Raw genomic sequence first — 15525 nt, 5'->3', positions numbered from 1 at the left:
GGTTTGCATCTTCCACCCATCTCTCCCTGCTCAGCACCGAGGTCTGCGGGGAAGGGACTGCAGCTTAAGAGCAGTTATGTTTTGCCTCTCTTTGGCAGGGAGAGGCAGGCTTAGCCCACAGGCACGACACCCTGGTCCTACCTGGCACCCTGAGCTGACCCCAGCCCATTTCACTGGCTCCTGCAGGGCTGGGTCTGACTCTGCACCGAACACCAAAACCCTACACCCCTGCAGAGGGGATGAATGGTGAATTTATTTATTGAATACATTATTCTAGGTGAGACAACAACATCCACCTAATGTATTTATTGAATTAAATTTGTCCAGCACACCCTCTGAGCGTTAAAGGGAATGACAGCCATGCACATCCACCCTGATACACCCTGTAACGTGTACACACATTCCATAGGAGCACACGCAGACCCACACATCCAAACTCACTCCTTAGTACCATCACCTTCCCACCCCAGTAAAGCACTATTCCCCCTCCGAAAGCCGTAGGACAGTGACTTCCAGGTGACCCTTTTTGTCCTGCTTTCAGCTGTGAGCACCCTTTCCCCAGAGCTACTGTTTCTCTTCCATCAGAGGTTAAGCCCAGACATCCAACCTGTTTGTCTTTGTCCCCCGATCGTTTGACGTGTTAGATGATAGCCCATGGAGTGTAAATAATGTATATACAGTGAGAAAATAATTCGGTATTGAGGTGTTTGAGATATGGAGCTGTAACAACTTCTAGTCATCCAGCATCTGTGATTTATGTGCCATTTTCTGTAAAGATATGAAGAAGAATAAAGCTAAACAGGAATACTGTGTATGAGTCCAGTCACCAATTTTCAAGGAGGGTGAGTTCAGCCAAAGCTCAGAGGGAGTTGGATGTCATGCTGTAGCCAGACAGAGGTAAGAGATCCAAAGCAGCCCAGAGGTCTGCACTTTCCTCCCCACTGGGACATGGAAGAAATGGGGCTTGGGTCTCTCTCTGCAGTGAAATACAAAACTGAAAAGTGTGTGCTTGTGCTTGGAGCAGAAGTCACAGCATACAACTGGTAAAAGAACAAGTCCCTTCAGTGTCCAGAGCAGCAGTGGTGCTTGGGGTCACCCCATATCACATTGCCCTGGTGTTCAAAGAGTCAGACAGACCTCCAGACAGGCTCAGCCTCTGCCAAAAACAGGCTGCAGGGCCCCACTGGCCTGAGGACCTGGGGCAGCAGCCAGACACCACAAATGCAGGGGAACTGGTTGAGAGGGAAGGGCACCCGGGACTTACAGCTAGGTGAGCTCCAATTCAAGAGCAATGGAAGCCTATTCTGGGTTACCAGGCACAGTGGGTTTAGTGGTGGCCAAACACCAATGCATCCTCTAGAATTATTAACTCATTTCCTGCTGTGAGAGGGATTAGGAGGAGGGCAAAACAGGCTCAAAACTTTAAAGGGTATAAATAAAACTTTATTAATAGAATTAAAAGAAAAATATAAAAAGAAAATCAGAATAAACCTTCAGAACACTTTTCCTCCCCCCACATCCTCTTTTCTTTCCCACTGAAAATGTAAAGAGACAAAACCTGAGACTTTCAGTCAGTTTGTCACCTCTAAAACAATCTTTCTTCAGTTCTCTTAGGGAGAGGAGTCTCTCTTGCCACGCTATGGAGACTTCTCCACAAGAAACGGTTCTCTCATGGTTTTAATTTCCACATATAGCAGCCACCTGGAAATGTGAAGTCCCTCCCATCTCTTGCAGCCTTCCCACAGCCTGTGTTCATGGGCCATGTCAACTTATAGGGTACTATTTTAAGGATGAGCAAAAGTTCTTTTCATCCATCTCTGGGAACAGAGGTTTTCTTCTTTCTGTTCCTGGGCAAGGTTTCTCCTCTGTCTCATGTCTCTCTGTTCAAGCTTCTCATTGGATCACAGCCACTGCAACATCTGCTTATTTCAACACGGATTCCCTCCAATGCATTCCATGAATTACAGGGAAAAAACAAAGTCTGATACATCAAATGTATCTTCACCACAGCCTTGCAAAAGAATTTCAGCCCAAAACTAAGGCATCTCTTCAATCCCCTCCCATCTAGAATTTGACTCCTTCCTCACTGACTTCAGCGTCCCATGTTGTTCTTCTCTACGTGTCTTCACCCTTTCCTTTTCCTGATTCAGGAGAGAACTGGTATTTGTAGGCTTGTTTGTTCTCAAGCTTAATCAATGAAACAGTTTTTATAGAGCTCTGCAGTGCTGAAAGGTTGATCTCATCCAGGCTCTGCATCAGAGAGATCGCTCACTGCGCCTGTCGCTGCTGGTCATACGCTCTCCGCCAACACTGTGCGAGTCGTGCCGGCCGCTGGCTCTTCTCAGTGCTTTTCTTCACATGGAGCACTGAAAACAGGAAAAGCTGCTGCTGCCATTTTTGTCCTTCTGTCCACAGCATGGCTGGCTAGAAGGGACTAAACAAAGTTCATTGTGAGCCATGCTGAGGAGCCACAGCTGTGCGCTGCTGTCCTGGTCGTGCCGATTTTGGTCGTGCAGTCCCGACTATGTGGCCGCTCCCGGCTCGGGATGACAGTGGCCACTCCTGGCCCTGGCTGCTCCTGGCCTTGGGGCTGCACATGGGGCCAACTGTGGGGTCACTCCCTGCGCTGGTCCTGGTCTCGTGGTTGCACTCAGCGTTGGGATGGGCCCCGTCAGCACGGCCTGGTGAAGCCGCTGGCAAAAAAGGACCACCAGGCTCTGCTGGGGAGGGGCCCCAGCTGCCTCACTGGCACAGGGCCTAGCAGGCTTCCCGGGAAGGGGCCAGTGCCACAGCAAAGCCCAGCGCAGCCCAGCCCAGGCAGGCATCTGCTCACAGGCCAAAAGTCGAGAGAGCTTCTGCAGGCCTTCGGTCGTTCGTATTTAAACCCGCTTTTCCGCAGAGGCGTGTGCAAGTCTTCTTGAGTGGTTTAACCGCGTATCAATCTTCAAACCTGCCAGCTGATTGGCTCTCCAAACTAGCCAGCTGATTGGCTCTTCAAACTAGCCAGCTGATTGGCTCTGCCAGGCCCCCAGGGACCCGCCCCTGCAGCCAGTGGGCTCCTCCCCAACGGAAGGCAGCCTGTGTTAGAGCAGGACGCCAGGTAAGGAGCCACCAGCCTCTCTCTCTGAGAGAATCCGGCAATGGTCTGCTGCAAACACCTAATGTCTTCCAGGGACAGGAAAAATGCTGAGGTGCATAGGAAATAAGAGACTTGTGGAACAATGAGGCTGCTTGGCCTGACTTTGTGGAGAGGCTGTAGGCCCAAAGGTCTGTGTTTCCTCAGGGGACAGGGCCCTTGTAGGTCCCGCCAAGCTCGGGGTGGCTTTGATACAAAACAGGTGTGTGGTCTGGGATGAGCGCACCTGATGGGAAATGGTGGCTGTCTCCCACACTGGTGTCCAGCCTGTCCACCAAACATACCAGCTCCATAGATGGTGAGTGGTGTTGCACTTTGAAGAGCAAAGAGGAGATCTACTAACCCTGTCATCTCTGCTGTTGATTCCTTAGGTGTGTGTGGCTGAGAACAACCCTACTTGCAGGGAGAGCCTTTCTCTGCTCTTCTCTTGTGCCCTCTAGGAAGAGAAGGGAATTTGGTCAATGACATTAAGGAATCCTGCAAATTCTACCTTAAAAAACCTACCTATATTGGGCCTGAAAGAAAGGAAGGTAGGAAAAAAACCCTCTTTGGAGGCAGGGAGGCAGCTGAGCTCTGCTGTGGTGGGTGGTGGGAGGTCAGCGTGAGGAGATGGGCTGTAATGCTTCATGCCAAACCACCCCAGCTGCTCCACCATGGCCTCATTGAATGCTTCCAGCCCAGCTGGTGGGTGGTACAGCCATTCTGTAGTGCTTGGGAGGAGGCAGAGAGCCCAGCCCAACCTGCCAAAGAGACAGCTCTGACAGCCACCCAGCAAAGTGGGTGGGATGGGATACAATATTCCTCTCCTGCAGCTAACAGCTACGTGAGAAAAACTTTCCCTGGCCCACCACAGCGTAGTGCTGTGCCAGAAACGGGCATTAATTCTGGCTGTCACTCATGACTAGCATGGGGGTGGCCCTAAGATTTATAGGGACCTGCCCCAAGGTGCCTTTGTGGCTGGCAGAGGACGGAGGGATGCAGAGGCAAGGCAGGGGATGGTGATGAATAGATGGAGGTGTGAGGGAGGCAAGTGGGGATGAAACAGATGGCTCTGGGGATGCAGTGCAGCCCTAGGAGAGAAGGACCAGGCTCTTGGAGTGTGGCCCAGGCACCTCGGCCCCTGAGGAGAGCCCAGACAGACGTTTAAAGACGTTTAAAGGCACACGTTTAACCTGGCTCCTGTTCAAGAACTGCTGTCAGGACTCAGATTAGCATGAAGGTTATTTTCAGTCAAATATTTCTACAGTCCACCCCTTTCCCCTCTCTTTCAGTGATTGAATTTCTTTTTTCCCATAGTGCTGTGGAAGAGAGGACGAGAGGAACAAGGTAGGGCAGAAGGGGTGCTGTGTGAGAGAGCTGCTTTGTGTCCAGTCATCCCTACCACGTAGCCCCACCTTCCACAGAGGCCTGAGTCTTGCCTGGGCCAGGTGTGCTGAGCAGCTGTGAGGGCTGCAGGTATCCATCTCCTCAGTGAGAGGCAGATACCTGCAGTGATGGCCAGGCTGCTGGCCAGGACCTGCTGCTTCAAAGCTCTTTCTCAGGCTCCCAGATGCCCTTCTGGGCTGGTGGCTGCCAGACCCTGGAGCCACGGGCCTCTCACTGCCTACATGCCTGAAGCCGTCGCCTTCCCCAGACCCAAGGACCACCAAGATTTGTACAAGCTGTCAGTGGAGCAGAGTGACATCTTCTGGGGAGCACTAGGAAGGAGCCGGCTCACCTGGATCACCCCCTTCCACTCTGTCCAGGACTGCAACTTGTACCAGGGCAGAGTCTCCTGGTTCCTGGGGGGGCAGCTGAATGTGACAGGTAAGGAAGGAGATGGACGTGGGATCGTACCAAGCACTTGCAGGCGCTTCTGTGTGCGTGACTTCAGCACCGGGAATGTATCAGAAGAGCACAGAGTTAAAGGTCTGGAGAGAGGGGGATCCCCAAAAGCTCCAGTTGGTCCTGCAGTGGCTGTAGTGCAAGATTGTGGCTGACCCTGAGGAAGCAGCTGGGTTTCATTGGAGAGGTCACAGCTGGATTGGTGTGTGCTGGGAGCTGGGTTGCTCTCCCCCAGACCCCGTGGATCCCACTGCAGTGCAGTAACTCTGTCCTGCAGGACCATAAGCACTAACACCAAAACCCTGTGCATTCAGCAGGCAGGGTTGCTCTAGGTCATTCCTGCTCAGAGGAGGCAAGATATATCTGTAAAAAGCAAAATACAGGAGAAATGTTCCATACTGTCACCACTGTAGTGGGAGCCTCTTCTGTGGCCTGGGTCTGTTGGCTTAGGGTGTCCATCGGAGGAAGACACAGGATGGTGACACTGTGTCCTGCTCACAGTGCTGTTGGTCCCTGTGTTCAAAATACAAGACAGACCTCTGAGAAAATCAGATCTTATGTAATCTATTGGGGAAAAAGAGCAGGAGTTATTTTCCTTTGGGATTTCACATCTTACTTTTTCTCCTTTTATATGCATTTCTTTCTCTCCTGGAAAACTGCAAATGGTCAGAAGAAAAAAGTTGGTATGCAAACTGGGGCTGCTGCATCATCCCACGACTTTAGCAGGTTTAAGGAAAACAGAGAGTGGAACAAGGCTTCTGAGGAAACTGCAGCTGCCAGCAATGTGGGAAATTACATGGAAGAACTGCAGCCAAAGCCTCAGCTTACAATGTCCCTGGAAAGCCAGGAGCTGTGCACTCTGTATTTACCCTGGCTCTTTTCCATCTTGAATGAATGCACTCTGCAGCCTTCCAGTGCAGAGCTTCCCTTTGTCCTACATTTGTTATTTAGGAGCACCGCCACTAAAAACTGCCCTGGTTCACCCCAGAGGCAGCTGCAAGGCAGTGCTGGGTGGAGTGACAGCTTAGTTAATGTTTGTCAGCACTCTGAGGGCACTGGGGATGTGACCTCCAAAGGGACTTCAGGCGTTTTCTGCTCTGGACTGCATGAGGTCACAGTTAAGGAGGAAGCTGATAGTGGGGATTGGCAGGTATTGGACTGGTGAGGAGCAAAACAGGCTTGGGTTGGTGCTCGTGATCTCCTGGCTGCTATCCACAAAGGTTGCCCAAGGCTAATGCTGAGAAGACTCACACACAGCCCTGACTTTGACCTGAAAATGGGACAGGCAGTACTGGCTTTATGAGAGGTAAGAGGTACTGAGGGTTGCTCTGTCAATCATACTGGGTTTTCCTTTCCAGTGAATTGTCTGGACCGTCATGTCCATGTAGCCCCAGACAAAGTGGCCTTAATCTGGGAGAAGGATGAACCTGGAGAGGAGGTACGGGTGACCTACAGGTCAGTAATTACCTCTCAGCATATGAGAGGCACATGGTAGCATGCATGAACACTGCACAGGGCTGATCTGCTGATTTGTGTCATGTGAAGGAATGCAGCATCCCTTCACATGGATCCAGAGTGTGGTAGCTGTTGGCTTGCTTGTGCTGATCTGAAACTTCAGCCCTGATTAAATCTCCTGGGCCCTGAGGAGTCCCTGCCCAGCTGGGGAGGCAGATATAAGCCCCTTGGGGCAGCCCTGCAATGCTTGTAGGTAAGGCACATGTGTGCCTTCCCACCGAGGTTCCTGTTATCTAAACTTCTAGGTAAGTGGTTTGCAAGGAAAGCAAATTCACAGCTGCAAATGCATTGAGAAATCCCACACTCATCCTCATGTCAGCAGTGCTGCTGGATTTGGCTCTCTGGGGCAGCTGCCTGTCCAGCCCTGCTAGGTTGGTCTGGGGCCTCCCACCTTCCAGCTTAAATTGCAGGCTCTCTGAGTCACTGCCACAGAATTCACTTAAATCTCTCTGCACACCAAACAAGTCCCTCTGTCCTCTCTGACTTCAGGCCTCACACAACAAATATGACCAGCCACTCCTGCCAATTCCCATGCATGGAGAGCCCTTCCATAAAATGACTCACTGACAGCCAAGCTGTGGTTTCTGGGAGGGACACTTCTTAAGAGAGCCATCTTTATGCTCACTGCTTTCCTACAGCTGCTGTTCTTGCTTCACCTCAGCTTTAGTTAAGCATGGGACCCTGTTTTAGGGAAAGATATCTTAACTTCTCACATGTAACTTCTAGATGTGCAGGGTAGTGTGTCACACTGGTTGTACAGGTTGGTAAGAAATGTGGAGGCTGTCATTGAGAAAGTCAGCTGAAGTGTTGTGGGTTTGCTGAACCAGAGGAATTGCCAGTGGCTGTTGTTGTACAGAAATCATTCTAATTTATGTCTTTTCCATAAATAGCGGTCTGTGTTAGAGACTCTCTTCTTTCCTTCCCACTCATTTTTACAGCTCTCCCATGGTCTTCCTGAGTGAGGAGGGTTAGGGTATGTAGGGATATAAGCTGTGTCCTTGTGACTCTGAGGCCTCCATCCTCTAACAGTGTCATTGCTTCTTTGGGCAGGGAACTGCTGGAGCTGACGTGCCGCCTGGGAAATACCCTGAAACGGCAAGGGGTGAAGCGGGGTGACAGGGTGACAATCTACATGCCCCCGTGCCCACTGGCAGTGGCCAGCATGCTGGCTTGTGCCCGCATCGGGGCCGTGCACGCTGTGGTGTTTGCTGGCTTCAGTGCAGAGTCTCTGGCTGACAGGATCAGGGATGGTAAGAGGCAGTGGGTAACAGTGACACATTTCCCTTGGGGGACGGTGCTGAGCTTCTTGGTTCAGCTGCTCGGGGGCTCAGGGTTGTGGGGATGGCAAAGGTTTTCTGAGTGAGACTCCCTAGGCTCTTTGAGAGTACCCTGGCATAATGTATAGTCATGGAGCAGGTACTAGCAACCCAATAAATGGCATGAGCTCCTAAATACATTCCAGCCCATGGGATGAACAGGTTTTCTCTTTCATCCATGGGACTGAAGGACTGGGATACAATGTCTCCTGTAAGGGGATGCAACACAGGCAGAAATGAATGGAAAACCAAGATGCAAAGCTGCTGTATTTGTTAAGTGAAGGACATGAGTACTAAGGGCTGGGAGACAGAGAGAGAGGTGAAAAGTCATGGCAGAGCCAGACTGCCCTGTGACTGGTGAGAGGGGCAGAGTTGCTTATGTGGCTCTTCTGTCTTCTGCAGCCCAGTCAGAGACAGTGATTACAGTGAACCAGGGGCTAAGAGGTGGTAAGATTATTGAGCTAAAGAAGACAGTGGACCAGGCTGTGAAGCAGTGCCCTGGAGTGAAACGGGTTCTGGTTTCCATGAGGACCACCAGCAAGGTTCCCATGACAGCTCTAGATGTGCCCCTGGAGGAGGTGAGAGGCTGCCCAGCGATTCTGCCACTTCTCCTGGGCAAAGTGCTTGCTCGGGATGCAGGGACACTCAGTGGAGAGGATCTCACCTGGCCATGGCAGTTTTGCTGGCATTAACAGAATTTGGGGACATTGTCCCATAGCAGCAGTGGCAGTCAGAGCTGCACACAAGTTCAGGACAGTCCCAGTAGCCATTGGTGTGTCTTCCTACACTACCAGCCCTGTGCTGTCAGGGGCAGGCAGTGCAAGCCAGAGCACATAGCAGGGTGGACAGGGGCCTAGAAACACATGAGACATGGGCTGCTACTTTGTGAATCCAGCCTTGGACTGCTACTACACTGTCACACAGGGGCTTGCTGGCAGACCTGGCATGTGCCAATTATCCATAGCACACAGGGTGCTAGGCTGCCAGCACAGAGCACAGCTTCTGAACAGGTGAGCCCTTGCCATCCATTTCTTCTGAAAGATGTTTGTAGGGAGCAGGGTACTCCCTACAAGTGCTCAGAGAGGAGGGAGACTTGGGAGAAAAGTGCACAAGCAGGTGTGGGGATGACACAAAGGAGGCAGTGAGACCCTGAGAGAACTGCTGTGCTTTTTCCTGCAGGAGATGATGAAGGAGGATGCATACTGTGAGCCTGCTGTCATGGACAGTGAAGACATGTTGTTTCTTCTCTACACATCAGGCAGCACTGGCAAACCCAAGGGCTTGGTTCATTCCCAGGCTGGTTACTTGCTGTTTGCTGCTCTCACACACAAGGTAATGAATCCCAGCCACAAAGTGCTCATGAGCCAGCAGTTCATAGGCAATGCAGGGAAGACGCATGCTCTTTGTTGCATTACAAGCTCAACTTTTTCCAGTGCAAAGCCTCTGGGAAACCCTCCAAGCCCCAGCAGACCACATCTGGCTACAGGTAGTGCTCCATAGCAGGGTCTCCCAAATACATACTGCTCTGAGCTACCTTCTTGGCTTTGTTCTTTCATTGTCCTACATTAAACAGAACCATTGGATAGGATGCTCAGCCTTGCAAGAGTAATTTTATATTACTGAGTTAGGAGGAAAAAGCCAATTGGTTCCAAGAAACTGTGACTTTTCCTAAGTGTAACTAGCCCAGCTCAGGTGGGAGATCAAAGGCAGTGCTTCTGGGAGGAGCAATGTGCAATACCTGTAAAAGCTGGTGAGTGCCCTTCAGATATAGACCCCAGTGGGCCTGTATCTGAAGAGTGTGGGTCATCTTTGGGAAGAGGGAAACCTTTAACCACAACACATGCCCAAAACAAACTTAGAACTGTATAAAAGGGCACTGAGTCCAGCACAGAGATGCCTTTGGCTGTAGGAATGGTTGGAAGGAGCATTCCTATGACATAATATGAGGTTCCATGTAAGAGGGAGTTCTTAGCTGAATAGTCCCTTAGCTTTGGATCTGGCTCTTCCTAAGTGTGACTGCAGTTCCAGTAGAGCCTCAGAGCACACTCCCTGTGACAAAGCAAGCTCAGGGCTGGTTGGTCTTCTCTGTTAGCTGTGGATGCTGAAGGCCATACCTCCTGGGGGTGTGCCAGAGGTGTGGGAGCCCTTGGCTTTCCTGTGAACTAAGCTGTGCCCGTGTGATGGGTGACCCTCTCAAGACCCTCAGAGGTTTGCAAGAGCCAGGGCTGTCATTCCAGAATTGCAATGCAGGGGGTGAGCAGCATGTGGCCATGTTAGCTCCCAGGAGCACTGAAAACCTGGACACAGGGCTGACACACTCAGATCCTTCAGCTGGATGGGGCAGACTGCTGCTACCATAACTCACTGCTCCACTAAAAAGAGACAGAAGAACTAAAAGAAGCTTCCATTATGGCACCTCTGAACACTTGAAGCCCTGGAGTCCTCAGATGAAAGTCAGCAGGGAACTACAGGAAGAAAAGAGTGGGGTCTTAAACCACAGAAATCAGAGGAGACAGCAAGAAGTGATAGGGTAGGGGGAGAGTGGCCCCTAGGAAGCTTTCCAGGCACTGAGTAAATGAAAAGAAGAGTGCTTTAGGAAGCTGGTTGTGTTGCTGCCAATATGACAGCACTCAGCTCTGCCCTGCACAGGGTAGTCATAATTCCTTCATATTCCGGCCTTGCAGCCAAGGGTCTCATGAGGAATAAATGGGGCAGTGGGAAGAAGAGCTTGTTTTGCTTTCTGCCTTCAGGCACAGCACTGCACTCACCCAGCTGAGATGGAAAGATTCCAACTCTTGTGGGCAGGCTGGGGTTGCTCTGGGCCAAGGCATCACATGGTCCCTCTGCTTGCTGCCTCACTGCTCCTGTGCTGGGCTCCTTGCTGAGCTCAGGGGGTTTGGAGTGTTTACTGTCCATCTGGAGTCCAGCAGCACCTGCAGGAGGCTCATGGAGTCCTCTACCACTTTGCTCTTGTCTACAACTCCTCTCCTTCCACATGGTCACATAAGTACGGAGGCATCTTTCTTACCCAGAAGGTTCTGGGTATTACAGGATACTTGGATCAGCCTTGTCTAAATACCAGCAAAAGGAAAGAAAAGCAGTATCTCTTACCATTGGAAAAGAGCAAATGTGTATGTGAGGTTTTTTTAAGTGTCTGTCTCCTGCATCTTCACAGTTTTGGTTTTTACTTAACTTCAATTTTATTTAACGAATTTTATTTTTTCTGACTTTTTTTTAAAGAAACTCTTTGCAGGAAGAAGGTGTCCCTGCAGGGGTGGTAGGAAGACAGAAGAACACAGTAATTTTAGGGCTGACAGAGAGTGCACTGCTCCCTGTTGTGCCCCCTGCAGGAACGCAGGCCCAGGTGAAACCCTCACTGCCTCTCTTTTCTTGCTCAGTACGTGTTCGACTACCAGGACAGGGACATCTTTGGCTGTGTGGCAGATATCGGCTGGATCACGGGACACACCTACGTGGTCTATGGCCCCCTCTGCAATGGTGGTACCACGGTCCTTTTTGAGAGCACTCCTGTCTACCCTAACCCTGGTGAGTGAGGTGACTCAGGGGAGCTGGGACATTTCACAGCAGGCAAGGAGGTGGCAGCTTGATGCCAGGACATGAGCAGCAAAGGCTCTGTTGCCTCAGCAGCAGCCCGTGGGCTGCAAGGGGAAGTCTCTTCCTCTGCTTAGAAGTCGCTGCTGCTTCTCCAGGGGTGGAGCTGTTAATCCCTCTCCCTCCCTGCAGAAGGAACAGTAGCAGAGCTAGGTGATCTGAAGAAAAAGGGGCTGCTGCTCCTGAACTACTTCCATCCTTCCCACCATACAATTAACTTGGCTGAGGGTCCTGGCACTGCTGGAGAGCCTTTGCTCTCACCTCTTCTTTCTCTGCCTTGGTGTTGGGCTGGGAGGACCTGTGTTGATGCTTACTGGCCCTGTTTCCATTCCAGGCCGCTACTGGGAAATGGTAGAGAGGTTAAGAATTAACCAGTTTTATGGGGCACCCACTGCCATCCGCCTGCTCCTGAGGTACGGCAATGAATGGGTGAAGAAGTATGACCGCTCTTCTCTCAAAATGCTTGGCTCAGGTAAGTGCAGCAAAATGGGCTGGGGCAGCAAATCCCTGGACATCACATTGTGCCTCTTCACACAAATGCCAAGAGTAGCAGCACATGAGACCCCAGAGTCAAGAGAATGCACTATTTCTGCTCTGTCCCATTGTTTTCCCCTTGCAGTGGGGGAACCCATCAACAAGGAGGCGTGGGAATGGTACTTCCGTGTAGTTGGCGAGACACGATGCCCAGTAGTGGACACTTGGTGGCAAACTGGTGAGATGCATTGATTCCTTGTTCCAGCTTCTGCTCTCCCAGGCTTTAGGAGTGACCTGCTGCTTTTCTGGCCAAGTGATAGTGGTTGTTGCTGACAGTCTTGTATGGGCAAGGCTGTAAGGGCCCTTGAGCACCCAAATATACAAGAGAAAAATGGCCTTTAAAGTTAACCTAGATAAACATAGGGATTTGAGGGTACATCTCAACAGATCCCTGCTGAACTAAATGAACATCATCATCCTTCTGCAAAGTTCCTTCCCCAGCTCTCTGGCAAAGCCAGCCCCAGCCCATGCAGTGTGTAGTGAAGGACAAGGCAAAGGCCAAGCAGTGCTACTTGGCATTCCTCTTGTCTCTGACTTTGATGAGCCTTACAGTTTCTGTTCCTTCAGAAACAGGAGGCATCTGTATCTCACCCCGTCCTTCTAATCCTGGAGCTGAAATCCTTCCAGGCATGGCTATGAGACCCTTTTTTGGGATCAGCCCCTCCCTCTTGGATGACAAGGTATGTTTATAACCTGCAGTCCAGGTGCTGGCTCAGCCCCCTTTCCCCCAGGTGCTTGCTGTGTGTACTTGCCAATGGGAATGGAAATCTGTAAGCGTCTCTTTCCTGCTCATCTCTGCTAGACCACAACCTTCCTTACTGGAAAGGCACAAACAGGGAAGCTGTTCTTCCAGCTAGTGCAGAAATTGAGTTGTTGTCCAGCTTGCACTGTCCTGACAAGAGAGGCTGTGTTTCGGCTCCCTGGCACATCCTTCCATGAAGGACAGGGCTGGGCAGGGACAGCCAGTCTCCCTGGAGAGGCCTTGCATCCCACCATGGGAGGCATTTTGTTGCAGGCATATGCTGGGAGAGACTAAGCCTGTCCTGTTGAAGTGAGGCACACAGGACCCTCCTCACTGCCCTCCCTTACATTTCCATCACAGCGCTGTTAAACAGGCAGTATCTACACATGCCAAGTATCTTCAGCCATGGTTACTAAAAGGTAACTATTTTACAGGGAAATGTCCTTCTGGGAAATGATGTCTCAGGAGCTCTTTGCATCTCACAAGCCTGGCCTGGTATGGCACGAACCATTTACAATGACCACAAGAGATTTCTGAAAACTTACCTGACTTCTTATCCAGGTAAGGAAAACATGTGGCAAGATACTTGCACACATTTGATTGGGCATGGTTGGGTCCACTTGCTGGCTTTCTGTATGGGGCAGGATTCAGGAGAGCTGGTATTGCTCCTTTGTTCTTCCAGAGACCCTCCACAGTCCTGGAGCCTTTCATCTCCCCAGGTCTGATATCACAGCACTGCCCCTCACCAACCTTCCCAACTGGACCACACATTGTTTTAAGGCAGTGGATTTGTCCTTCTGCCCCCAGTCCCCTTGAGCACAGACCTCTTGCTGCATCTCTTGCAAACCCTGTCAGCCTCTGTGACTCACCCAGAGCGCTGAGCAAGCCCAAGAGTGTGTGTCTGTCTTGATGTAATGCAAGGAGAAGCAGCAAGACCACAGGCACCTGCAATGGAGCAAAGTACCCCCAGCACATGATGATGAGACAGGCACAGCATTAGCCAGTACAGTGCAGAATGAGGGCAGGAGCCTGATGATAGAGCAGGTACCAACTTAGGCAGAAGACTAACAAGGAAGGTGGACACATTTACCCTGAGCAGTTGAGGAAGAAGCAGAGTACATGGGCCCTGAAGCCAACAGAGAGGAGGAAAGGAAATATAGCTGAGTATGGCTGCTGAGCAGCTCACATGCTCCCTCCAGCAAGTGACTATGGCATGGTTCTGGCTACTGCAGGATTTTTCTTCACTGGGGATGGTGTGTATCGTACCAGTGAGGGCTACTACCAGCTAACAGGACGGCTGGATGACATCATTAGCATCAGTGGACACCGGCTGGGCACTGCAGAGGTGGAGAATGTTGTGGTAAGAGATGTGGGGGGGAGGTAAAGCCATCCAAACTAAAGCAGTCAGGGGCAGGAGGAAAAGATCAGTGCTTGCAGACCTACTGAGGCAGGAAGGAAAAAGGGCAGAGGCCATCTGAGGTCCTTCCTTATCCCCCTGCATTATTGTGGGCTGCAGCAGCCAAATCAGGTCAGGGCAGCTCCAGGGGGCAGCCAGCCTGCCAAAAGCACTGAGTCAAAGCCCTGCCCTGTTCTCTTCCAGAATCACCACGTGGCAGTGGCGGAGTCTGCTGTCATTGGCTACCCACATGAGATCAAGGGAGAAGGTAAGATGTTTTCTTTCCTGCCCCGAAACATCTCCTGGGGCTATGGCACTGTGGTGGGAAGTGGGATTGGTAGTAGTGCTGTGTCCACACCATACAGCATGTTAGTGGGGATCTCAGCACATCCATCACAACCTGCACCTGCCCACCAACCAGCTAGGCTTTGCCTAAGGTGGCAGCAGCATAGGGTGGCAGCAGCAGTGCTTCTGTGTAGCCAAAAGCACGAAGTTTTGGCTACAGAGCATCCCCTGAGGCTACCAGCAGAGAGGGGCTCTCCTGGCACTAGGACCAGGCAGGTCTCAGGGGCATGGTATGCACCGTGCTCAGTGACCTGGTGGTCCTTCTGCCAGGCGCCTATGTGTTTGTTGTGCTGAAGAAGGCCAGTGACTACACACAGGAGACTCTTGCTGCTGAGCTACAGGAGCTCATCTCAAAGAAGATTGCTAAGTATGCAGCTCCAGATTATGTTCAGGTAACACAAGCAAACTGTCCAACACCCACACTGGCAGATTGGCCGAGCCCTTTCTCTGAGCCTTGACTCTGCTCCTCCCCATCACAGGTCACACACCGGCTGCCCAAGACACGCTCAGGGAAGATTATGCGTCGGGTGCTGCGGAAAATTGTGGAGGACAAGGCCAGTGAGCTTGGGGACCTAACCACACTGGATGACCATGAGGCTGTGCAGCAGATCATAGAGGGACACAAGCACCTTGTGGAGCGGCAGAAGGGCCACTAGCTTGGCTCTGCCAGCAGCCACCTCCTCCTCCTCCACTGCAAAACCAGGGAAACACCCAGAAAAGCCACTAGGCAAGTGGTGGCCAGTAAGTTCTCAGATCACACCTCCACTGCAGTCTTGAAGTGACCCCTCCACAACACAAGAGACCCTCAAAACCTGCTCCATACACCCATGTAGACAGAGGAGAGAACATGTCTCATCATAGGCAAAAGAGTAAGGCGAGATAAGCTGTTTCACTCCATGAAAGCAGAGGGCAGAAAGCCCTCCTTGAGGTTCCTCGTGCCTTGCAGGAGCTGCAGAGGTAGCAGCAGGCAGGATGTCCAGCCCTGGAATAGGGATACTACTCCTACCTCTGCTTTGCTCTTTTGCAATAGTCTTGTCCAGGACCACTGCCAATATACAAGCATCTCCTCCAAAGCAAACCCCAGAAAGAAAACATGCAACAGTCC

At 51.3% G+C, this 15525-nt stretch overlaps 1 protein-coding gene across 1 annotated transcript; it reads left to right on the top strand.

The window, feature by feature from the left end:
* Positions 1–3387: 3387 nt before the first annotated feature.
* On the top strand, positions 3388–15513 carry LOC139589933 (acetyl-coenzyme A synthetase 2-like, mitochondrial). The gene is made up of 15 exons (XM_071426831.1): positions 3388–3666; positions 4433–4942; positions 6319–6415; positions 7526–7725; positions 8194–8369; positions 8971–9123; positions 11190–11337; positions 11738–11875; positions 12023–12115; positions 12505–12617; positions 13114–13240; positions 13912–14039; positions 14280–14343; positions 14691–14812; positions 14900–15513. The coding sequence occupies exons 2-15, from the start codon at positions 4630–4632 to the stop codon at positions 15074–15076; spliced, it is 2049 nt and encodes a 682-aa protein (XP_071282932.1). The 5' UTR covers positions 3388–3666; positions 4433–4629; the 3' UTR covers positions 15077–15513.
* The last annotated feature ends 12 nt before the right edge of the window (positions 15514–15525 follow it).

Source organism: Agelaius tricolor, unplaced genomic scaffold, assembly GCF_023055355.1.
Source record: "Agelaius tricolor isolate 1412-34295 unplaced genomic scaffold, bAgeTri1.0.p SCAF_5, whole genome shotgun sequence".
Taxonomy (NCBI): domain Eukaryota; kingdom Metazoa; phylum Chordata; class Aves; order Passeriformes; family Icteridae; genus Agelaius; species Agelaius tricolor.
The sequence above is the reverse complement of the archived record's forward strand: the minus strand, read 5'-3'. Positions and strand labels throughout refer to the sequence as shown.

Bases quoted from the DNA above. Each gene is read 5' to 3' on its own strand.
- LOC139589933 (XM_071426831.1), top strand. From the start codon at position 4,630: ATGGCCAGGCTGCTGGCCAGGACCTGCTGCTTCAAAGCTCTTTCTCAG. The intron at 4,943-6,318 runs GTAAGGAAGGAG...TTTCCTTTCCAG, and splicing joins GGGGCAGCTGAATGTGACAG to TGAATTGTCTGGACCGTCAT. The intron at 14,813-14,899 runs GTAACACAAGCA...TCCCCATCACAG, and splicing joins CAGCTCCAGATTATGTTCAG to GTCACACACCGGCTGCCCAA.